General features: G+C 52.0%; 9 protein-coding genes across 9 annotated transcripts, besides 14 other annotated features; 5 read left to right on the top strand and 4 right to left on the bottom strand.

The window, feature by feature from the left end:
• Positions 1 to 600: 600 nt before the first annotated feature.
• EKO05_0003120 (GTP-binding protein) lies at positions 601 to 1,487 on the top strand (the record flags this gene model as incomplete). Its single annotated transcript, XM_059636095.1, has 4 exons — positions 601 to 655; positions 736 to 875; positions 1,043 to 1,171; positions 1,245 to 1,487. 4 exons carry the CDS (start codon positions 601 to 603, stop codon positions 1,485 to 1,487), a joined length of 567 nt encoding a protein of 188 aa, XP_059492078.1.
• Positions 1,488 to 2,213: 726 nt separating this feature from the next.
• Positions 2,214 to 3,792, top strand: EKO05_0003119 (Serine--tRNA ligase; the record flags this gene model as incomplete). The annotated part of the gene is made up of 4 exons (XM_038937760.1): positions 2,214 to 2,224; positions 2,315 to 3,321; positions 3,370 to 3,555; positions 3,611 to 3,792. The coding sequence occupies 4 exons, from the start codon at positions 2,214 to 2,216 to the stop codon at positions 3,790 to 3,792; spliced, it is 1,386 nt and encodes a 461-aa protein (XP_038801677.1).
• A 418-nt stretch (positions 3,793 to 4,210) lies between these two features.
• EKO05_0003118 (Mitochondrial import inner membrane translocase subunit tim8) lies at positions 4,211 to 4,658 on the bottom strand (the record flags this gene model as incomplete). Its single annotated transcript, XM_038937864.1, has 2 exons — positions 4,211 to 4,377; positions 4,541 to 4,658. 2 exons carry the CDS (start codon positions 4,656 to 4,658, stop codon positions 4,211 to 4,213), a joined length of 285 nt encoding a protein of 94 aa, XP_038801676.1.
• Positions 4,659 to 5,271: 613 nt separating this feature from the next.
• EKO05_0003117 (60S ribosomal protein L25) lies at positions 5,272 to 6,053 on the bottom strand (the record flags this gene model as incomplete). The annotated part of the gene is made up of 4 exons (XM_038938102.1): positions 5,272 to 5,478; positions 5,531 to 5,704; positions 5,796 to 5,851; positions 6,029 to 6,053. The coding sequence occupies 4 exons, from the start codon at positions 6,051 to 6,053 to the stop codon at positions 5,272 to 5,274; spliced, it is 462 nt and encodes a 153-aa protein (XP_038801675.1).
• Positions 6,054 to 6,247: 194 nt separating this feature from the next.
• EKO05_0003116 (25S rRNA (adenine(2142)-N(1))-methyltransferase) lies at positions 6,248 to 7,120 on the top strand (the record flags this gene model as incomplete). Its single annotated transcript, XM_038945212.1, has 1 exon — positions 6,248 to 7,120. One exon carries the CDS (start codon positions 6,248 to 6,250, stop codon positions 7,118 to 7,120), a length of 873 nt encoding a protein of 290 aa, XP_038801674.1.
• A 498-nt stretch (positions 7,121 to 7,618) lies between these two features.
• Positions 7,619 to 7,635: a tandem repeat.
• Positions 7,636 to 7,698: 63 nt separating this feature from the next.
• Positions 7,699 to 7,779: a dispersed repeat.
• Positions 7,769 to 7,856: a mobile genetic element.
• Positions 7,857 to 8,726: a mobile genetic element.
• Positions 8,628 to 8,719: a mobile genetic element.
• Positions 8,705 to 8,919: a mobile genetic element.
• Positions 8,916 to 9,100: a mobile genetic element.
• Positions 8,920 to 9,145: a mobile genetic element.
• Positions 9,146 to 9,361: a mobile genetic element.
• Positions 9,361 to 10,098: a mobile genetic element.
• Positions 10,099 to 10,124: 26 nt separating this feature from the next.
• Positions 10,125 to 10,251: a dispersed repeat.
• A 25-nt stretch (positions 10,252 to 10,276) lies between these two features.
• Positions 10,277 to 10,492: a mobile genetic element.
• Positions 10,493 to 11,265: 773 nt separating this feature from the next.
• Positions 11,266 to 12,401, top strand: EKO05_0003115 (uncharacterized protein; the record flags this gene model as incomplete). The annotated part of the gene is made up of 2 exons (XM_038938033.1): positions 11,266 to 11,801; positions 11,858 to 12,401. 2 exons carry the CDS (start codon positions 11,266 to 11,268, stop codon positions 12,399 to 12,401), a joined length of 1,080 nt encoding a protein of 359 aa, XP_038801673.1.
• Positions 11,400 to 11,435: a tandem repeat.
• A 334-nt stretch (positions 12,402 to 12,735) lies between the features above and the next one.
• On the bottom strand, positions 12,736 to 14,733 carry EKO05_0003114 (uncharacterized protein; the record flags this gene model as incomplete). Its single annotated transcript, XM_038945211.1, has 1 exon — positions 12,736 to 14,733. One exon carries the CDS (start codon positions 14,731 to 14,733, stop codon positions 12,736 to 12,738), a length of 1,998 nt encoding a protein of 665 aa, XP_038801672.1.
• An 829-nt stretch (positions 14,734 to 15,562) lies between these two features.
• Positions 15,563 to 16,330, top strand: EKO05_0003113 (nucleoside triphosphate pyrophosphohydrolase ham1; the record flags this gene model as incomplete). The annotated part of the gene is made up of 4 exons (XM_059636094.1): positions 15,563 to 15,748; positions 15,811 to 15,884; positions 15,952 to 16,133; positions 16,197 to 16,330. The coding sequence occupies 4 exons, from the start codon at positions 15,563 to 15,565 to the stop codon at positions 16,328 to 16,330; spliced, it is 576 nt and encodes a 191-aa protein (XP_059492077.1).
• Positions 16,152 to 16,181: a tandem repeat.
• An 80-nt stretch (positions 16,331 to 16,410) lies between the features above and the next one.
• Positions 16,411 to 17,050, bottom strand: EKO05_0003112 (Adenylate kinase; the record flags this gene model as incomplete). The annotated part of the gene is made up of 2 exons (XM_038938029.1): positions 16,411 to 16,761; positions 16,865 to 17,050. The coding sequence occupies 2 exons, from the start codon at positions 17,048 to 17,050 to the stop codon at positions 16,411 to 16,413; spliced, it is 537 nt and encodes a 178-aa protein (XP_038801670.1).
• Between the last annotated feature and the right edge of the window lie 737 nt (positions 17,051 to 17,787).

Here is a 17,787-nt window from a genome sequence, read left to right as displayed (position 1 = left end):
CTCGTTGCACATGTGACGTTGCTCAGCTTGAGTCGCGCAGGCAGATTCGGGAAAGTCAGGGAAAGTCGCGCGCGGGGAATCGGGCGCAGGCATTAGCTTCTAGAAGACCCGAGAGACTCGGCTGCCTGTCTGCCTGTCGTGCAGAGTACGCTAGGCTCAGGCGAATCGACATCACGTAAATGGAAAGCTTGGGATTGGGCAATCTGGGTAAAGTGAATGCCTGTCTGCGGAAAAGGTCTAGCTGGGGCTTTGTGGACTCTGGCATGTGGATCGCGGGAAGCATGACGGCACAAGGTCGCGGCCGAGGAACTTTTTGGATCGTGAAGTCGACTCGTCGCGAACAAACCTCACGTCTTCCCTTGTAACTTTTGCTAACCTGCTGATCTTGTGGACTTGCGGTGACGGCGCCACTTGTAGACCCTTGCTTACTCGGTGCTACCTTCCTCGTCCGCGGACGTCATCCTTAGCTTCCAGGATCGACAAGAGCAACGCGCTTGGGCATAGCCGTCTCAGCAGTGCAGTGAGATTGTAAACTCTACACTGGCGAGCCGCTCAGCAACCTCGCGAACACAGCCTACGACACCAAAACCCACAAGCAAGATGCCTGCCCCGCCGAAGCAGAGGAAGATGGCCATTGTCGGCAGTAGAGCGGTCGGTAAGCATGCGCAGTTGTGAGCTACAACATGCACGCTCTGTAACTTCACGGCGTGGATGTAACTGACGAAAGCGGTGCAGGAAAGTCGAGTATGACGGTGCAATTCGTCGACGGCCACTTTGTCGACAGCTACTACCCTACTATCGAGAACACGTTCAGCAAGATGATCAAGTGGAAGAACCAGGACTTTGCTACCGAGATCATCGACACAGCTGGCCAGGTACGTGAGGCTTCTTTTCTCCCCACTCCCGTTACAAGCTCGACGCCCCACTTCAGCTCAAAGCTATGCTCCTCTTGCGAGTCCAGCACACAATACCTCGCAGCGCATTCGCCGTGCATCTTCTCGGCTTCGCGTAGGAGCACGACTGACACGATTGTTCCTGCCAGGATGAGTACAGCATTCTTAACTCGAAGCATTTCATTGGCATCCATGGCTACATGATTGTCTACTCGGTCGCAAGCAAACAGAGCTTCGAGATGGCGCGCATCATCCGCGACAAGATCCTCAACCACCTTGTAAGTGCCTCCCCTGACTACCGTCACCCAATTGACTGCAGGAGCTCGCACGCTAACAGCGCCATCTACGCAGGCTGTCGAATGGGTCCCCATTGTCATCGTTGGCAACAAATCCGACTTGCGTCCCGAGCAGCGCCAGGTCACGCCCGAAGACGGCAAAGCACTCGCCCAAGAATTCAAGTGCGGCTGGACGGAAGCAAGTGCGCGGTACAACGAGAACGTCGAGAAGGCGTTCCAGCTCTTGATCGAACAGGTGGAGACGAGCCAGAATCCTGGTGAGCCCACTGGCGGCAAGAGTGGGTGCCAGGTCATGTAAATCCACGACCGACAGTGTCTTCTCGACGTGTGAAGAAGGGTACGAAGAAACATGTGCCAGGCTGCACAAGCTCGCGAAGAGCTGTGTCAGGGAGCATCCAAGATGTTTCCCAGTGGCATCGACAGTGTGGTATAGACGGTTGGTGGGTTGGGCGACTACGAATGCTTCTGGTGGCCTCTCTTCGCAGAGGCATAATGGCGTAATGGTGTTTGAGCGAGACGCAATGGGTTCTGTTCAGTATTCGGCTTTCTTGGTCCATGCTCTACGCCGCCGCAGAGATGAGTTTATAGACTGGAATGGTAATGACGTTCACGCGAACTCTACTCTGTCTCGCCCGTTTCCTACTGAACTCCGTGCCACCAGAACTCGAGCCCACGCTCCGGCAGCTCAACGCGCCGTGGGAGCCCCTCGATCACCGTGCACGAATGCATCGACCACGACTTGATTAGGCAGCTCTGAAGCTTTGACGGTGAAGATACCGTGATCGATGCTTTCACGTGTAACGGCTCCAAACTTGCTTTTCTGGGAAGTCGCAAAGCCATGGAGCATGGAGCGCTGCATGGCACGGCCAAAATGCACATGCAAATGCAGCCACATTGCCCCGCCATCGCACAGATCATCCCGGTCCCTGACTCAAGCGCACCGCACCACATTTGTGTGCCCTTGGGCTGCGACGTCCTGCACACGAGCAATTGACACAGCACACACCTGCACCCGTGAGACAAGATGCTTGACGTGTAAGCCTTCCACGACTCTGGGACGGTCTGGCCTGGACTACCCGTCCACGCCAAACGGTCGCAAACATGCTAACATGGCGGGGTAAACAGCAACGACTTTATCGCAGAACGCGGCGGCGACCCAGAGAAGATTCGCGAGTCGCAGCGCAAACGCCACGCGCCTGTTGAGGTTGTCGATGAGGTCATTGAGCTCTTCGAGGACCACCGAAAGACACAGTATGCTGCAACACAGATCGGCTCGCAGATCAACGGACTGCAGAAGCAGGTGGGGCAGAAGAAGAAGGCCAAGGAGAGCGCAGACGAACTCCTCGCCGAGATGGCGGAGCTGAAGAAGCAGAAGGCGGCCAAGGAAGACGAGGCCGCCCAGAAGCTCGTCAAGCTCAACATCAAGGCCAAGTCGGTCGGCAACTACGTGCACAAGGACGTCCCCGTGTCTGGCACCGAGGACGACAACGCTGTCGTCAGGACATGGGCTCCTGAGAACAGGAAGGCAGAGTTCAAGAGCGACGGAATCCCACACCACGGCGTCCTCACAAGACTGAACGGTTACGACCCGGAGCGCGGCGTGAAGATTGTTGGACACAGGGGTTACTGCCTGACGGGCTACGGCCTGTTCCTCAACCTCGCCCTCGTCAACTACGGTCTCGAGTTCCTCTTCAACAAGGGCTACACGCCCAACCAGCCGCCCTTCTTCATGCTCCGCGACCAGATGGCCAAGACGGCCCAACTGTCCGACTTCGACGAGGAGCTGTACAAGGTCACAGAGAGCAAGGACAAGCCCGAGACTGACAAGTACCTCATCGCCACCTCGGAACAGCCCATCAGCGCCCTGCACTCGGAGGAGTGGCTCGGCACCGCCGACCTGCCCATCAAGTACGCTGGTTACTCGACAAACTTCAGGAAGGAGGCTGGTTCGCACGGAAAGGACGCGTGGGGCATCTTCAGGATACACCAGTTCGAGAAGGTGGAGCAGTTCATCATCACCCACCCGGAGAAGTCATGGGAGGCGTTTGAGAGCATGCTCGCCACGTCTGAGGAGTTCTACCAGAGCCTCGGTCTGCCATACCAGGTCATCAACATCGTCAGTGGAGCGCTGAGTAAGTGACGCATATAGAGAGCAACGGGGTGGCACTGATTCTGTACAGACAACGCGGCTTCGATGAAGCGCGATCTCGAGGCCTGGTTCCCCGTCACCGGCGGCGGCGAGTACAAGGAGCTCGTGTCCATTTCCAACTGCACAGACTACCAGACGCGCGAGCTTGAGATCCGATTCGGCGTCAAGAAGCAGACTGCCACCCGCAAGGAATACGTCCACGCCCTGAACGGCACACGTACGTCTTCTCTGTCACCTAACATCTCAAGGTGCTTTTGCTAACGCTGATACAGTTTGCGCCACCGAGCGCACGCTCTGCTGCATCCTCGAGAACTACCAGACCCCCGAGGGCTTCAACGTGCCCGAGGTGCTGCGGAAATACATCCCCGGCCAGCCCGAGTTCCTGCCGTTCGTCAAGGAGTGGAAGCCTAGCAAGGACGAGACCAAGGCGCCGATCCCAGACAGGACAAAGTGACTTGGTGGTCCCGAAGATACTCCTGGGTCGGTCGGAAGAGAACTGAACAGGCTCGGCAGGGCGATGGGGGAGGAAGTGGAGAGACAGGAAAGGAATGTTGTGTGCAGGCTCCGGCCGACTTCCGCGTGGAACGATAACCTTGTTATCAACAGAGAGCGATTAGATCGCATCAAGCGATCTGAGCAGATGTGAGCAAGCATCAACAACTTGTGCTCATACACTTCTTTGGACATGCTCTCTTCATATTCATACACTCGGCGCAAGATGCTGTGCACCCCCAATTCCTAGCATCACACCTATTGCACAGCACCTCCATTCCACGCCCTAATCATACAGCCTCTCCATATTTATCTTCATCCTTTCTCTTTCCCAACCAACATCCCTGTGCCTCAACCACCCTGGGAATCTTATTCCTCTCCTACTGCCTCAGCCTCTCCAACTCGCGCAGCACCACGATATTCGCGTCCAGAAACCGGTCCACGCACTGCCTCATGCACGGCTCCTCGTACTTGTCCAACTTGCCGTTCTTGACGCCGCCCGCCGGGATGCATTTGCGGAAGCATGTGTCGGTTAGGCTGTGGATTGCTGCGCGAGGTGCGTGTTAGTACGGTGTGTTTGTGACTTCTGGGGCTTCTGGGGCTTGACGGCTGGGTTGGCGAATGGGGCATTGGGAAGATGAGAATCTTTCTTTCTTTCTTTCTTTCTCTCTCTTTCTTTCTCTCTTTCTTTGGAGTGCGTCGTGACGTACAGGACTGGATGCGCGCCTTCTGGCCTTCGTTGATGGCGAATTGCTGCAGTTGCTGCTTGTCGGCGTCGCTGAGACGCGTGACGTCTACGTTTGCGAGGCCGCCGCCGAGTCCGTCCATTTTGAAGTATGTGGGGAGAGTCGCGTTGAGTTGGTTGTGCGGGTGGGCGTGAGCGAGTAAGGTGTGGAGCGTCGTGCGAGGTGAGGTGTAAGTGATGGCGGAAAGTTTCTTGGTGATGATGGTGTTGATTGTACATTTTGGTCTGTGCGTCGAGCGATATCATCAGCTATCGTTCTTGCATGCTACAGACTCGCGTTCATTGCATAGGAACCTTGTGTCTACAACGAACTCTTCAGACATAGCTGAAACTTAGTGGTAGATTCTGTCGATGCATGTACTCCTGATTGCCCGTTGTCTGAGCCTTCAAGTTAATGAAGAACACACGGTTAGCTCACTCCTATATTAACACCTCATGTAGCCAGAAGTCAAGGAGGATTGACTTCGTCATATTTGAAAAGAATTTCACGACCAAAAAATAGAGAGCTGAACTGTGAAGGGGTATCGCATTGCAGTAACACATTTGAAGGTCGCGCGCACACTTGTAGTGGCGTCATGCTGAATTGATTCATTCGAGTCGCCGTGACTACGTGCCCGTGAACGCCAGACATAACACATCGCTTTTTCCATTGCCGGGTATCCCGTGATCCATCCATGCCCATGCCTCAGAAACCGCTTAAACGAGGTTGAGCTTGGTGGCCGCAATGTCGAGAGCGTCGACATCAGCGGTCAGGCGAGCGAAGGCCTTCTTGGAGCCGTCGGGACGGATGAGGGTGTTGATCTTGACGCAAGAGACGTCGTACTGCTTCTTGAGGGCAGCGGCGATCTGGCGCTTGTTGGCCTTGACGTCGACGATGAAGACGAGGGTGTTGTTCTCCTCGATCTGGGCTCTAGTCAGCACCTGTCTTCTCGTGCTTTAGGTTCATTCCAATTACCTTCTTCATGGCAGATTCGGTGTTAAGAGGGTGGATCAAGATGGTCGATGCATCCATGCGAGGGGCATGGGGAATCGACTTGCGGGGGTACTTGGGTGTACGGGACAGCGCAAGGGTCTTGGGCAGGTGGAAGCTGGTGCTTGTCCTGATGGCGCGCTTCTTGTTCGCGTACGACTGTCATCTCGTTAATTGTGTCCGACACACGAGAAGAACAGCCCGCCAGATATGGTTCTGGCACGACTTAAGAAGTTCAAGGGGTGCTTACACCACGAAGGGCAGCCTTAGCAGCGGCGTTAGCCTGCTTGCCAGTCTTGGTGGCGGCTGCAACATGTTAGCTATCTTCTTCAAAGGAGAAAAGTTCGTCGCAGGACTGATCAAGGCGCATGCGCTACATTGCAGTACGGTACCAGTTTCCCTGTTGCTGCCGTGTTGTGCAAATTCTCCGCAATGCGCATGCTCATATCTCGACCGATCGCTGGCGACTGAGGCGGAACGTACTCTTGGATGCTGTCTTGGGAGCCATTTCGACGATGTGTTGCTGTGGTTAGTGACAAAGCGCGAGGGAAAAGTCAAAGGTGAACATCAATATCGACCTAACGGGTGGTGTGCGGTAAGCGAGGTTAGTGGCACATAGTGCCCCGTGCGCTGGACTGTCTTTTCGTAGCCAGCCCTTCACGGTCGCCATCAAGACATGTGACCTTCAAATTCGAACACATCATGGCTGTCAAGCAGCGCCGAAAAGCTCTATCGAGCGGGCGACCACCTGTAAACAAACCAAAAGAACGCATGAGCGCGCAGCAATCAAGAACCATCATTCGCACCCATCATCGACTGCAGAAAGAGCATGCAGCAGCTGTCAAGAGAGGAGACACCACCACAGCCGACAAGCTTGCCAGAGCTATCGAGAACAACGGAGGCATCATCAAGTACCAAGCAGCCAGCAAGCAGGGTCAAGCTAAGGATCGCGGTGGTGACTCGAGCAAGTTGCTTGTGGAGTGGTTGGTCGAACTCGGTGTTGTTGATCGCAAAGCTCGAGGACAGAATGCGACGAAGAAGGCATCCCTGAGATGTCTCGAAGTAGGGGCTCTCTCGGCAACAAATGAAATATCGAAATTCCCCAACCTCATCGAAATGACAAGAATCGACTTGAACAGCCAGGGCCCCGGTATCCAGAAACAGGACTTCATGGAGCGGCCGCTACCAGGATCTGAACACGAGCGATTTGATATCCTTTCCTTGTCGCTGGTTCTCAATTATGTGCCAGACGCGCCTGGCCGCGGAGAGATGCTCAAGCGTATCACTAAGTTTTTAAGATCAGTACAAGCCGATGCCACAGAGCACAGTGACACTCTGCCGTTACTGTTTTTCGTCTTGCCTCTGCCCTGCATCGACAACTCTAGATACATCGACGAGTCGCGACTGTTGCAAATCATGGACAGTCTTGGCTTTATCCTTACAAAGACGAGATTGACATCGAAGCTGTGTTACTACTTGCTGCGCTGGACCGGGCCTAGGGCCCACGCTTCTTTCGAAAAGAAGAAGATAAGAGACGGGGCAGCGATGAACAACTTCTCGATCGTCGTGGAATGAGCATCGGTCACAGCGCTCCACAACTAAACGCAGAACAGAGTTCGACAAACCACTATGAATATTCTTGCCCGTCCTTCTCACCTCCGACGTCACTTGGCCAGCTCGTAACCAACAAACGCAACGGAGCCCCAGCATGTTCAGTCTTCGTTGGTAAATTCTTAAGGAGCGGGCAACAGGTCTGATATCGTCAGTCGTCTACTCATCAAGCGAGTTCTATCTGCCATCCACTAAAAATCTTAAGACATGGAGAATATGGCCCCCGGGCGAGGAGATGGTAAATGAAAGTATCTCAGGACGGACTGCCCGCTCGTTGCCTCGAAGGTAGTTACCACCCGAACAACAAAACACAGTCTACTTTTATACTGTTGACTGGCCTGCACTGTCCTCGCAAAAGCGCAACCTCGACGTCAAGGACAATGTGACATTGAGTCGCCAGTCTTCTCAACTTTCAGAATTGTTGTCCTGCTGTGTTTCGAAATGTCAACAAAGCATGCAGCTGGGGGGGGGGGGGGGGGCACGTTGCGCAGAGCAGGCTTATGCCTGTGAGCACATTAATCTTCAAACATGGACTACATCCAATAACCAGGGTGCTTTTCGAATGGTCTGGGATGGCCCTACTGATTAATTTACACCGTATACAATTTAACGTAAACCTATCTACTAGCCTTCTCTTTCACTAGAACTCGAGCTATTTAAGGCTGTCCAGAATAAGACAAAGGATTGAGTAGAGTTGAACTAACGTAATCGGCCATTGAGTCGGCCAGGCAATTAAGCCGGCCACCTTATGCAGCCACCCACCTTAACACGCAGATAACTCAACACTACAACGTTGTGCTGTAGCTCACAGTACGTTAAATTAATCTACTCTGTCTACAGTATCTTGCTTACATGTGCGCTTATTGTGCCCAGCCTGACTACACATCCCACAGCGTCAAGAACCCTCTCTACTACCACCTGTTCGCACCCTCTCCTTACGCCTCTCTGCCTCTGCCTGCACCACCACCTCTTGTGCAGCTATTATTTCCTCTGCCTCTTGCTGTAATAGGGTTCCTCTATACTAGATCTGCTTCCTTTTACGTGCTTTACGCTTAGAAGCAGCTTTATTTGCTGCTTAAAGCTTAACTATCTCAGCCGCTATAAGCACCTGGGAATGCACTATCATATTAGCTCCCTTTTTGAACTGCTGCACCATCTTAATAATTAAAGCTGGAGATAAACTGTAGTGCTGCCTAATCCGGTCAGATATCAGCGTTAATTAAGCTAATATTTCAGCAGCGTTGCTTAGTGTTCTAGGTTGCTAGGTAGTAGGCCCTGGTAAAGGTAGTGTTGGCGTACAAGGCTTCACTTCAAGCTTTAATAGCACCACCTCTGGGTTGTCTAGAACCAAGCCTGTTGCTCGGAAGCTTAATTAGATATTATTAGATGAAAACGCCTTATTAAACACCTAATTAAAGGCAGCTAAGAATGCTTTCTTATTAATGTGAGTAACGTGGCTATTTACTAAGACATTAATTTCTGTCTTATATGCTTGTTTTAATAGGGCAAAACAGCCTATATTAAGTGGCTGTAGGATATAGGAGGTGTGAGGAGGCATATAGAGAGTAATTGTAAGGGCACTGTAGGCAGGCAATAGAGCAGAGCGATATGGGATGAAATAATAGGTGATATTGAGAGATAAGACGAATCCTTGATGGATGAGTCTTCAGGTGTGTGGATATTATATACTGGTCGGTGGGTCTCCGGGCTTGGCCCGGGGTCTGTCCGAGGTATCCCCTGTTGTAGGGAGAACACCCGTGACAGTAATAATTTTGTTCTCCTTACACAGATCCTGGAAGGTAAGCGACTTGTAGCTCTTATGGCTATTAATAATCAGCAGCTGGTGGCTACCTACTGTCTGGGCTGTTGTATGCTGGATAAAGTGCTTCAGCCACTCTAGGCCTAGTTTATTTGTTGTCCAGCCATTCTTACTAACACTAATACGCTAATCCTTTAGGTTATAATACTAGGCCTAGTTATAGTTCTTTGCTTTAAAGATAAAGAAGGGTGGTGTCACGGGTGTTCTCCCTACAACAGGGGATACCTCGGACAGACCCCGGGCCAAGCCCGGAGACCCACCGACCAGTATATAATATCCACACACCTGAAGACTCATCCATCAAGGATTCGTCTTATCTCTCAATATCACCTATTATTTCATCCCATATCGCTCTGCTCTATTGCCTGCCTACAGTGCCCTTACAGGTGGGATAACCTACCCTATAGCGTTGATCGCAGCAATTAACGTTGCCTACTTACGGTTGCTAGGCTGGACTCTAAGTGGCTTAAGACGCCTCTTAGACGCTGTCACCACCTTAACAGACCCTCCAACACCTATCTGGAAGCCAGTCTTGTTAAAGTTGTAGGTATCTTAGTCCTAGATGCTATATTTAGCTTTGACGTTACGCATAAGGTTAAACTAGGGGCTAATAATAGCTAGATTACTGCATAAGACTCTCTGGTGATCGCGCTGTCTAGTTACCTAAGACTTAATCTTAGGCTTCTAGTTTATAAGGTGCCTAGCCTATTTTTCTCTAACCTTACTACCACTATAGGCAGCTAGCAGTTAATTAGCTATTTTACGTATATAGCTTAGCGTAGGGGCAAAGCCTTACGTGTTAAGCTTCCTTATGTATTATATAACTACCTCCTCTTTAGGCTTAGTAAGCCTTAATCTGCTGTAGTAGGAATTGCGTTATAAGGTGGTTTTAGCGCGTTAGTCTTAGAGGGTTAATTAAGGAACGTTATAGATAGCAGTAGCGCGCTGTTAGCTTATTAACGCGTCGGATTTTATAGCTTGAATAGCAAGGATTATCCTATCCTCACAAGGAAGTAATCCAAGATCAGGTTGTTGAGACATTAGATGAGAGGTGGAATGAGGTGTGATCTTGGCAAAGGTGGCCGGCTTAATTGCCTGGCCGACTCAATGGCTGATTACGTTATCCTAATCTATTGTTAGGAAGGTGTCAGGACACTGCTCTGCCCAAAGTGCCAAGTATGCCAGAAAGGTATCAATGCTCACTCAGATAGTGAGCCTGTGGTCCGAACAGTATTTATTGCCAATACGAGGTCAGAGGTGGACATTGCCACATGCCAGCGCCTGACAGAAGACAGTGTTTATATAACTATTATAGAGAAATTATTTAGGAAGCATATGATTTAGTTACCTCTAAATACCTTTAGGAGCTTGTGGCAAGCCAAAAGGATAGATGCTAGGCAGTCATCAATGGCTGTGGTAGGTACACAAAGTACTGAGTAATCAACGTTTAATTCATCTGGAATAATATAGCCGAGTACCCCTGTCAAATGTCTCTACTTTCGCTAGATACCACAGTATACGCTTGACAATCTCGGTCCCGTTCCGATCGCTGGCCTCTGGTCTCCACCTGAGAAGGTCGCCAGAAGAAATCTCGACTTTATCGACAAAGCTCTTCGCACCCGATTGTGGAAGGTCGAGGTGCGCCACTATCTCGCCGCACTCTAAACTCGGTGGTGTTACTCAGCTATAATCTTGAAACCTCGATCCCGAGATATCGACGACAACCTTCCGAGCAGCACGTTGCGCACGAAGCAACTTCTCTTCTACGCGATGCCACACGATTTGCAGTTTCAGCCACTGCATTCTGTCAGTGTTTGGTTTTTCTAAGGCACGATTTGGTGTTCGCACGCAAAGAGGAAAGTTCAAATGAGTTTCCGCCTCGTCATTTCGCCAGCGTTTGATCTCCACTTAGCGTATTTCCCAACTTGTGTCCACAGCGGGAGTCTAGACCTGTGGTCTCGGAAAACAGCCGTGGCGGAGGCATGTCTGCTTCCGTGCCGTTCCCACCATCTGACGCGTTGTCAGTAAGCTCATTTCGTTCCGAGCAAGTTTAGGGTAGACGAGACGTTGTACAAGGGTTGCGAGAGGCTTTATGCATTGAGGCTGCCCGCTCACAGAAGACTTCACGAGCTTCAGGTTCCTCCATACACTTACCACAGTCACTCATCTTTGCAAGCCTAGTGCTGCTGCCATTCGTTTGATACGATACCACTACAGTCATTACTACTACGGATTCTCGGAGACGTTCTACAAACCCAATAAAATCAGCATAAGATAAGCTCAAGCAAACATGAAGTCTACCATCTTCTCCATCGTCCCCTTTGTAGGCTTTGCTCTCGCCCAGCAGGGCTGCAACAAGCTCACTGTCACTGAAACCGAGACGTCCTACGTAACTGTCCAGCCTAGCCAGGTGAGCTACAGTTACATTACCAGCACCATCGGCATTACCAACACCATCACTGTTGGTTCTTCGTCTTCAGCTGAGGCATCTACAACCGGCCTGCACTGGGGAAGCTACCCCAATGGAACCTACGGCAATCACACTGGTCGCCCTCAGCCCACAGTCTCCAGCGTGTCGCTTGACTACACACCTTCTGCCGTCACTGAGACACCAGTGCCAACCTACGCTCCTGGACAGGGATACAGCCAGTCCAGCGAAACCAGCGAAACTCCTGTTCCCACCTTTGAGTCTTCCTCCGCGTACGAGGCCCAAGCTGCTCCCTCTTCATTCGTCAAGGCCGTTAAGGTCAAGGCCGTATCCGCTGCTGGCTCTAAGTCCGGTCAAGCTACCTTCTATGGCGGCAACACCTCTGGCGGCAAGTGCAGGTAAGAACCTCGTTCGACACAATACTTGAACAAGGATATCTAACAAAAGCTCCTAGCTTCACTGGATATACCGTTTCCTCGTCCCTCTTCGGCACCGCTATCTCTGATTCCAACTGGGATGGTGCCGGTAGCTGCGGAAGGTGTGTGTCCGTCACCGGACCTGCCGGCAACAAGATCACCGCCATGGTTACCGACCAGTGCCCCGGCTGCGGAGTCAACCATCTCGACCTGTACCCTGATGCCTTCAACAAGCTCTCCAACCCCAGCGCCGGCGTGATCGCCATCAGCTGGGACTTTGTCCCTTGCGGCATTACCTCGCCCATCGTCCTGAAGAACAAGGAGGGCACCAGCGCCTACTGGTTCAGCATGCAGGTCCAGAACGCTAACATCGGCATCAAGAGCCTCGAGGCTTCCACTGACGGCGGCAAGACCTGGAAGCAGACCCAGAGGCAGGACTACAACTACTTTCAATACTCTTCCGGCTTCGGAACCTCGGCCGTCGACGTCAGGGTCACCAGCATCACCGGCCAGACCATCATCGTCAAGAACGTCAGCATTGCTCCCCTGACCACCAAGAAGGCTGCAAGCAACTTCTCTTAGATGGGCTGGCAGAGATTAGGCGTATCTTAGGCGCGCGAGAGTTATTGTCATGGTGGTTTCTTCTTGATGACGGGCTGATGTTTTGGATGCTTCACTTCGATACGCTTAGTTGATTCGCTTCTTTTGGGATACTTTACTTTTCCCGCTGGGCCGGATTTCGTTATCAATTCACATCCTTGCACTGCACTCGAGAGAACATTGAAGATGATGTGGAGGCGTGTCTAACTTGCCATTGCTACAACTACCATCTACTCAGAAGCGATGTCAAGATGGAAGTTTGTGGCGTTGCATATTTACTAGCCTCCATATTAAGCAGTTGACCGCGTGACGCAGTCTATCTCTTCCTTGGCGATTTCGGCGGTGGAAGGTTCTCCCTCCTCCTAATCCTGACCCTGACGTTGCTCTTCGGGACCTTGATACTCGCAGCATCGAGCGCTTTGGGCAGAACCCAGACACCCGTCTTCTTCTCTTGCCCGCCCTGCACCGCCCTGCCGTTGCTCTTGGTGGCCTTCCCGTCATCATCGAGAGACGCAGCGCCTGCATGCACTTCATCACGGATTTCAATCATCTTCTCCACGAATGTCTTCTTCGGTGCGGGGCTGATCTCCCACAGCTGGATGATGCCGGCTAAGATGGAGACTAGCAGTGCGGTCTTGTACGGCTCTGAAGCGTCGACCGGGGATACGATGGACGAGGGTGCTGCAGACTTGACGAAGCGGTCTGGTTTGAATGTTTCAGGCGAGGGATAGTTTGCAGGTGAGGTATTGATCAGACTTTTTGACAGACCGACGTCAAGATAGGAGCCCGCGTCTAGCTCCCACTGATCCTGGACCCCAGGGCGCAGACTTTTCTCGTCTAGAGTCGTGGGCTTTGTGATTGTGCACATGGTAGCTGAGGAGCTATAGAGGCGTCGAGCTTCGTTGATGCAAGAGCGCAGGTATGGGAAGGAGGTTGGAGTGATCGTTTGAGTGGTGGAGGTGAATGAGATCTCTGGTGGGGCGGGAAACAAAGGGTGAACCGATGGAGGCTGGATAGCTTGTGCCCATGACTTGGTCTCTGCTTTGATCTTTGCGAATGGTGTTTCCTGTTCGCTCTGCACTAGTGGCCAGGCCAAAGAGGAGTACACATGGAGAAGCGTCCAAAAGACGAGTGGGACAACTTCAGCGACGATGCCGTGTACCAGGTCAAGGGCGATAGATGCTCGCGCCGAGATAGGCACGTCGTGCTTCGTGAACAGCTCATTCAGTGTTGCAAGTGGAGTCGATGTGTCAGCATCTGTCTCTTCTCCACTCAAGCTTTCATCGTCGTCTGGAACCCGTCTGACTTTCGGTACTGTGAGCTCCTGGAACAGTTTCGTGAAGTTATGAAGAAGCCTGATCTTAGCTAATGCTGCTGTCGGTAGGCCTTGGATTGGCGACAATCGTGGCAAACCAAGCGACAGTGCGTAGTAGTGCCTGTTGACATCCGCTAGATCAGAAGCCAGCAGTTGATACGATTCAGGAAACTGTGCGCCAGCAATAGGGCCAATTATGGCATTGCAGCAAAAGTCATTGATCAAGGTAAAGAAATCGAATTCCGCTTCTGCAGTCCCGTCCGTCAGCTCCATAGTGGCCACTCGTTCCCATTGCATCTGATCAACAATCGACGAATTGAATGTGACCAGATCCGGCAGAGTGTCTGAGAGGACCTTGTGGGATACTGAGATCAGAGCTTCCATCGACTCGGACTTGAAGATCTCAGTGTCAATGGCATCCTGGATCTTGGGCTGGACCGCAAAATATTCGATTTCGAAGTTCCTCGGCATACCAAACACGTTGCGGAGTACAGCCCATCTGGAGGATTTGTGCTCGTGTAGGTCATTCCATTGCCTGTAGATTTGGCTCAGCGCAGATTCCGAGAGCACAACGTTGTGCTTTGCACCAGCTGCCCTGTACGAGATGATGCTGCTGGTTGACGAGTTCCTGATTCCCCTCAACCACTCTTCTCCACCTGAGACGATGCTCCCAAAGTGTCGAAGTCCCGGAATCCAGTATGGCAGCGATTGTACCCTGCTCTTTCCGCCATCCTTGCTCTTGCTTGCACCTCCAGAGCCAGAGAGCAATCTTGTTGGGAGAAGTAGAAACACGGCAGAGATTGCAAATTGCGGCAGGACGTCGAACCAAGAGAAGTCTTCGCCTACGAGGTTTTGTAATGTTTGGCCGAGTCCGTAGTAGTAAGCCAGCGCTGCTGTGAAAGGGCTGAGCAACAGGATGTACCATGATGGCAGGAAGAGCGTCCTTATGATGCCATTCGAGGCATACACAGCCATAAACAGACCCTTGAGCGATGCCATGTTCCCTTTGCGTCGATATCGTCAACACCGAGTTCTTTGAGATGCCAGGTGAGCGTCTGCGAAGCTGACGGACCGAACCCCGGATCAGGTGCGCGCGATGATGTGAGGCTCTGACAGTAGACCAACGCGTGCTACGAGCCGCATCCAAATCGTGTCTGGTGTACCGCACACAAGGACGAATAGGAGTGATGGCTGTCGGTAGGGCTCTGAAATGGGACGCTACTTTTCGAGGGTAGGATGGTGGTTGGAAGGCAAGGTCACATTCGATGCAGCGCTAGGTGTTTTCTTTTCCTCTCCGGGCCATAGCGCCCTCGCTTCCATGCCCAAAGATAGACCCCCGCCTTTTGTCGTGCAGCTTTCGACTGTGTTGGAGACGACCTTGGAAACTCGTTGCATCCATTCAGAAGCTAGGATTTCAGCTACCCAGTACGTCGCAATCTAAGCCCTATAGCCACCTCTGCGAGTCTTATTGCGAGACAGCCAGATGCGCCCTTCAGCCCTTTTTCACAACTAATTCCGCTACGACAGTGAGACCTTGCTGCTTATAGCATCACCGTTATCAAAGCTGCGGAATAGACTGCTAAAAGCTTTCATCTTGGTATATGATCTCACCGGATCTCGATTGCCTTGCTCACTAACCTGACAGCACTAGAGTATTCGACCACGTGCGGCTTTCGATCCGGTCTGCATCTTCTCTCAGCTGGGCCATCAAACGCCACCACAAACCATCCAAGAGCCTCAAGACTTTCCATCTGTAGACGTCACAGTCAAGCTAGCTAAGAGCCTCAAGCTACGCAGTTCCAGGCCCCAATTACCAGACCAACCCAACATGTCGTCCACAACAACGGTGCCCAAGCACCTCAACTTCATCACCGGCAACAAGAACAAGCTCGCCGAAGTCCAAGCCATCCTGGACGGCGTCATTGAGCTGCGAAACCAGAATGTCGACCTGGTCGAGATCCAGGGCACGGTTGAGGAAGTCACGCTCGACAAGGCACGCCGGGCAGCAGAAGCAGTGAGTTATTGGCATCCAGTCCAATTGGTTCAGTTGAATATCTTACTAACGTCGAACGCAAGGTTGGTGGACCCGTTTTGGTCGAAGACACATGTCTCTGCTTCAAAGCCATGAACGACCTTCCAGGACCCTACATGTACCACTTCCCCCCGTCATCATCATGACTAACCCCATTCGTCTCGTGTGCTAATGCAACAAACCAGCAAATGGTTCATGCTCTCCCTCGGACCCCTCGAGCTGCACAAGATGCTTGCGGGCTTCGATGACAAGTCTGCACAGGCCGTGTGCACATTCGGGTACTGCGAGGGACCTGGCCACGAGCCCATTACGTTTCAGGGACGGACGGATGGCAAGCTGGTGCCGAGTCGGGGGCCTACTGTCTTTGGTAAGCAAATCGGACTCTGAGTAGAGCGTAGTGAGTTGGAGTGGAGTGCTAATTAAAGGATAGGCTGGGACTCGTGCTTCGAGTACGAAGGCACGACGTACGCGGAGATGGAGAAGGCACAAAAGAACAAGATCAGCCATCGTGGCAAGGCGCTGGACAAGCTGAAGGAGTGGCTGGCCGCCAGAACCGACGCGTAGAAGGAACAAAACACCAAAGTAGACTTACCATAAAAGCAGTTCAGAGCCGCGTTTCTTCTCATTCGTCGGTGTGCTGTCCCTTACTCCTCGTCCTTGCGATCCTTCTTCCAGTTTTCAATCCACTGCTCAATCCTCTCCAGATTCCCGTCCACATCATCCGCACTATCGCTCCGCAGCTCAACGACAATCTCCTCCTTGTACGCCTCCCGCGCCTCATCAAGCAGAACCTGCATGATCTCGCTATCCATGTTCTCATCGAGCTTCTTGTCCTTATACCCTCTGGCGGTGAGGCGATCGTAGAGCACGGTAGAGTCGCAGCGCAGGACAATGACGAGATCAATCCAGCGCTCGGGGAAAAGATCGCAGGCGTGCCAGTCGAGGATGTTACCGCCTTCTTCCGATATGTTGCGTTCTTCGAGGTAGTCTAGGAGCTGTGGGGGGAAAAGAAAAAAACTTGTCAGCAGCATGCTTCTCACGGCGCGGCATCGCGAGTATCACGTCCCCATACGAACACAAGTGTGGAAAAGGACGTACCTTGTCCTCGTCGACAATCCAGCTCCCCGTCTCCTCATCCTTGCCCTCATGGAACCCTTCGTCTTTGACAATCTGGTTGACGGAAACATGCTTGAGTCCTGTTGCCCTTGCCAGCTGCTCTGTGTGTGTTGTCTTGCCTACACCGGGTGTGCCAGTGATGATGATGTTGGGGTTCTTGCGCGCCATGGTGTGCGTTACTCCGAGACGATAGATGCGATGTGAGGCTTGCGATCGAAAAGAAAAAAAAAACTCTATGAGCCTGGATGATGTGTGAGAAAAAAAGAAGAAGCTTTGTTATAGTAAGTTTGGTGCTGTGTTTGGCTGTTTGTCGCAACTTCTCGAAATTTGTTTGAGCCGAAGTTCTGCCCGTCCAGATCTGATCTGACCCCCACCAAGCATGCTACCCCGCACTAGCCTGTAAGGCACGTCGCTTTCATTACCTCGTACAAACAAGCAAGTAATAGAAAGAAGAGTGCCTGTGGCCAACTTGTAGCGAGCTGGTATATACGAAACCTCTGTTGGTTCCTGGGTACCATGCAAAACTAAGTTGAATTCTTTGACAACACATCGAATCACACGTTCCCAGACGCATGCAGCTCAATTCATGTGTAAACTCGCTGTTCATTTCTTTCGTTTCGCTCTATATACCAAACTTTTACTATCCATCGCTGTAGTCGTGAAGTCATCCGCTGCTCATCGCTCCCTCGTGTGCGTGACACGACCAGTCCATGTAACAAACATCCAGGTACCGTAAACCAAGTGTGTCTGAATCCTGTTGCTGCCGGACATGGTGTGCCTAAAGGAGAAGTGTATGCAGGAACTATTAGGGTTGAGCGGAGTGGATCGAGGGAGGAAGACCCGGTATAGTTCATGTATAGCTAGATCGACCACCCCCATCGGCGTCCTGCTCTTTTGATGCAATG

This window comes from Ascochyta rabiei, chromosome 4, assembly GCF_004011695.2.
Source record: "Ascochyta rabiei chromosome 4, complete sequence".
NCBI lineage: Eukaryota > Fungi > Ascomycota > Dothideomycetes > Pleosporales > Didymellaceae > Ascochyta > Ascochyta rabiei.
Note: the sequence above shows the minus strand (reverse complement) of the source record. Positions and strands in the feature narration are given on the sequence as shown.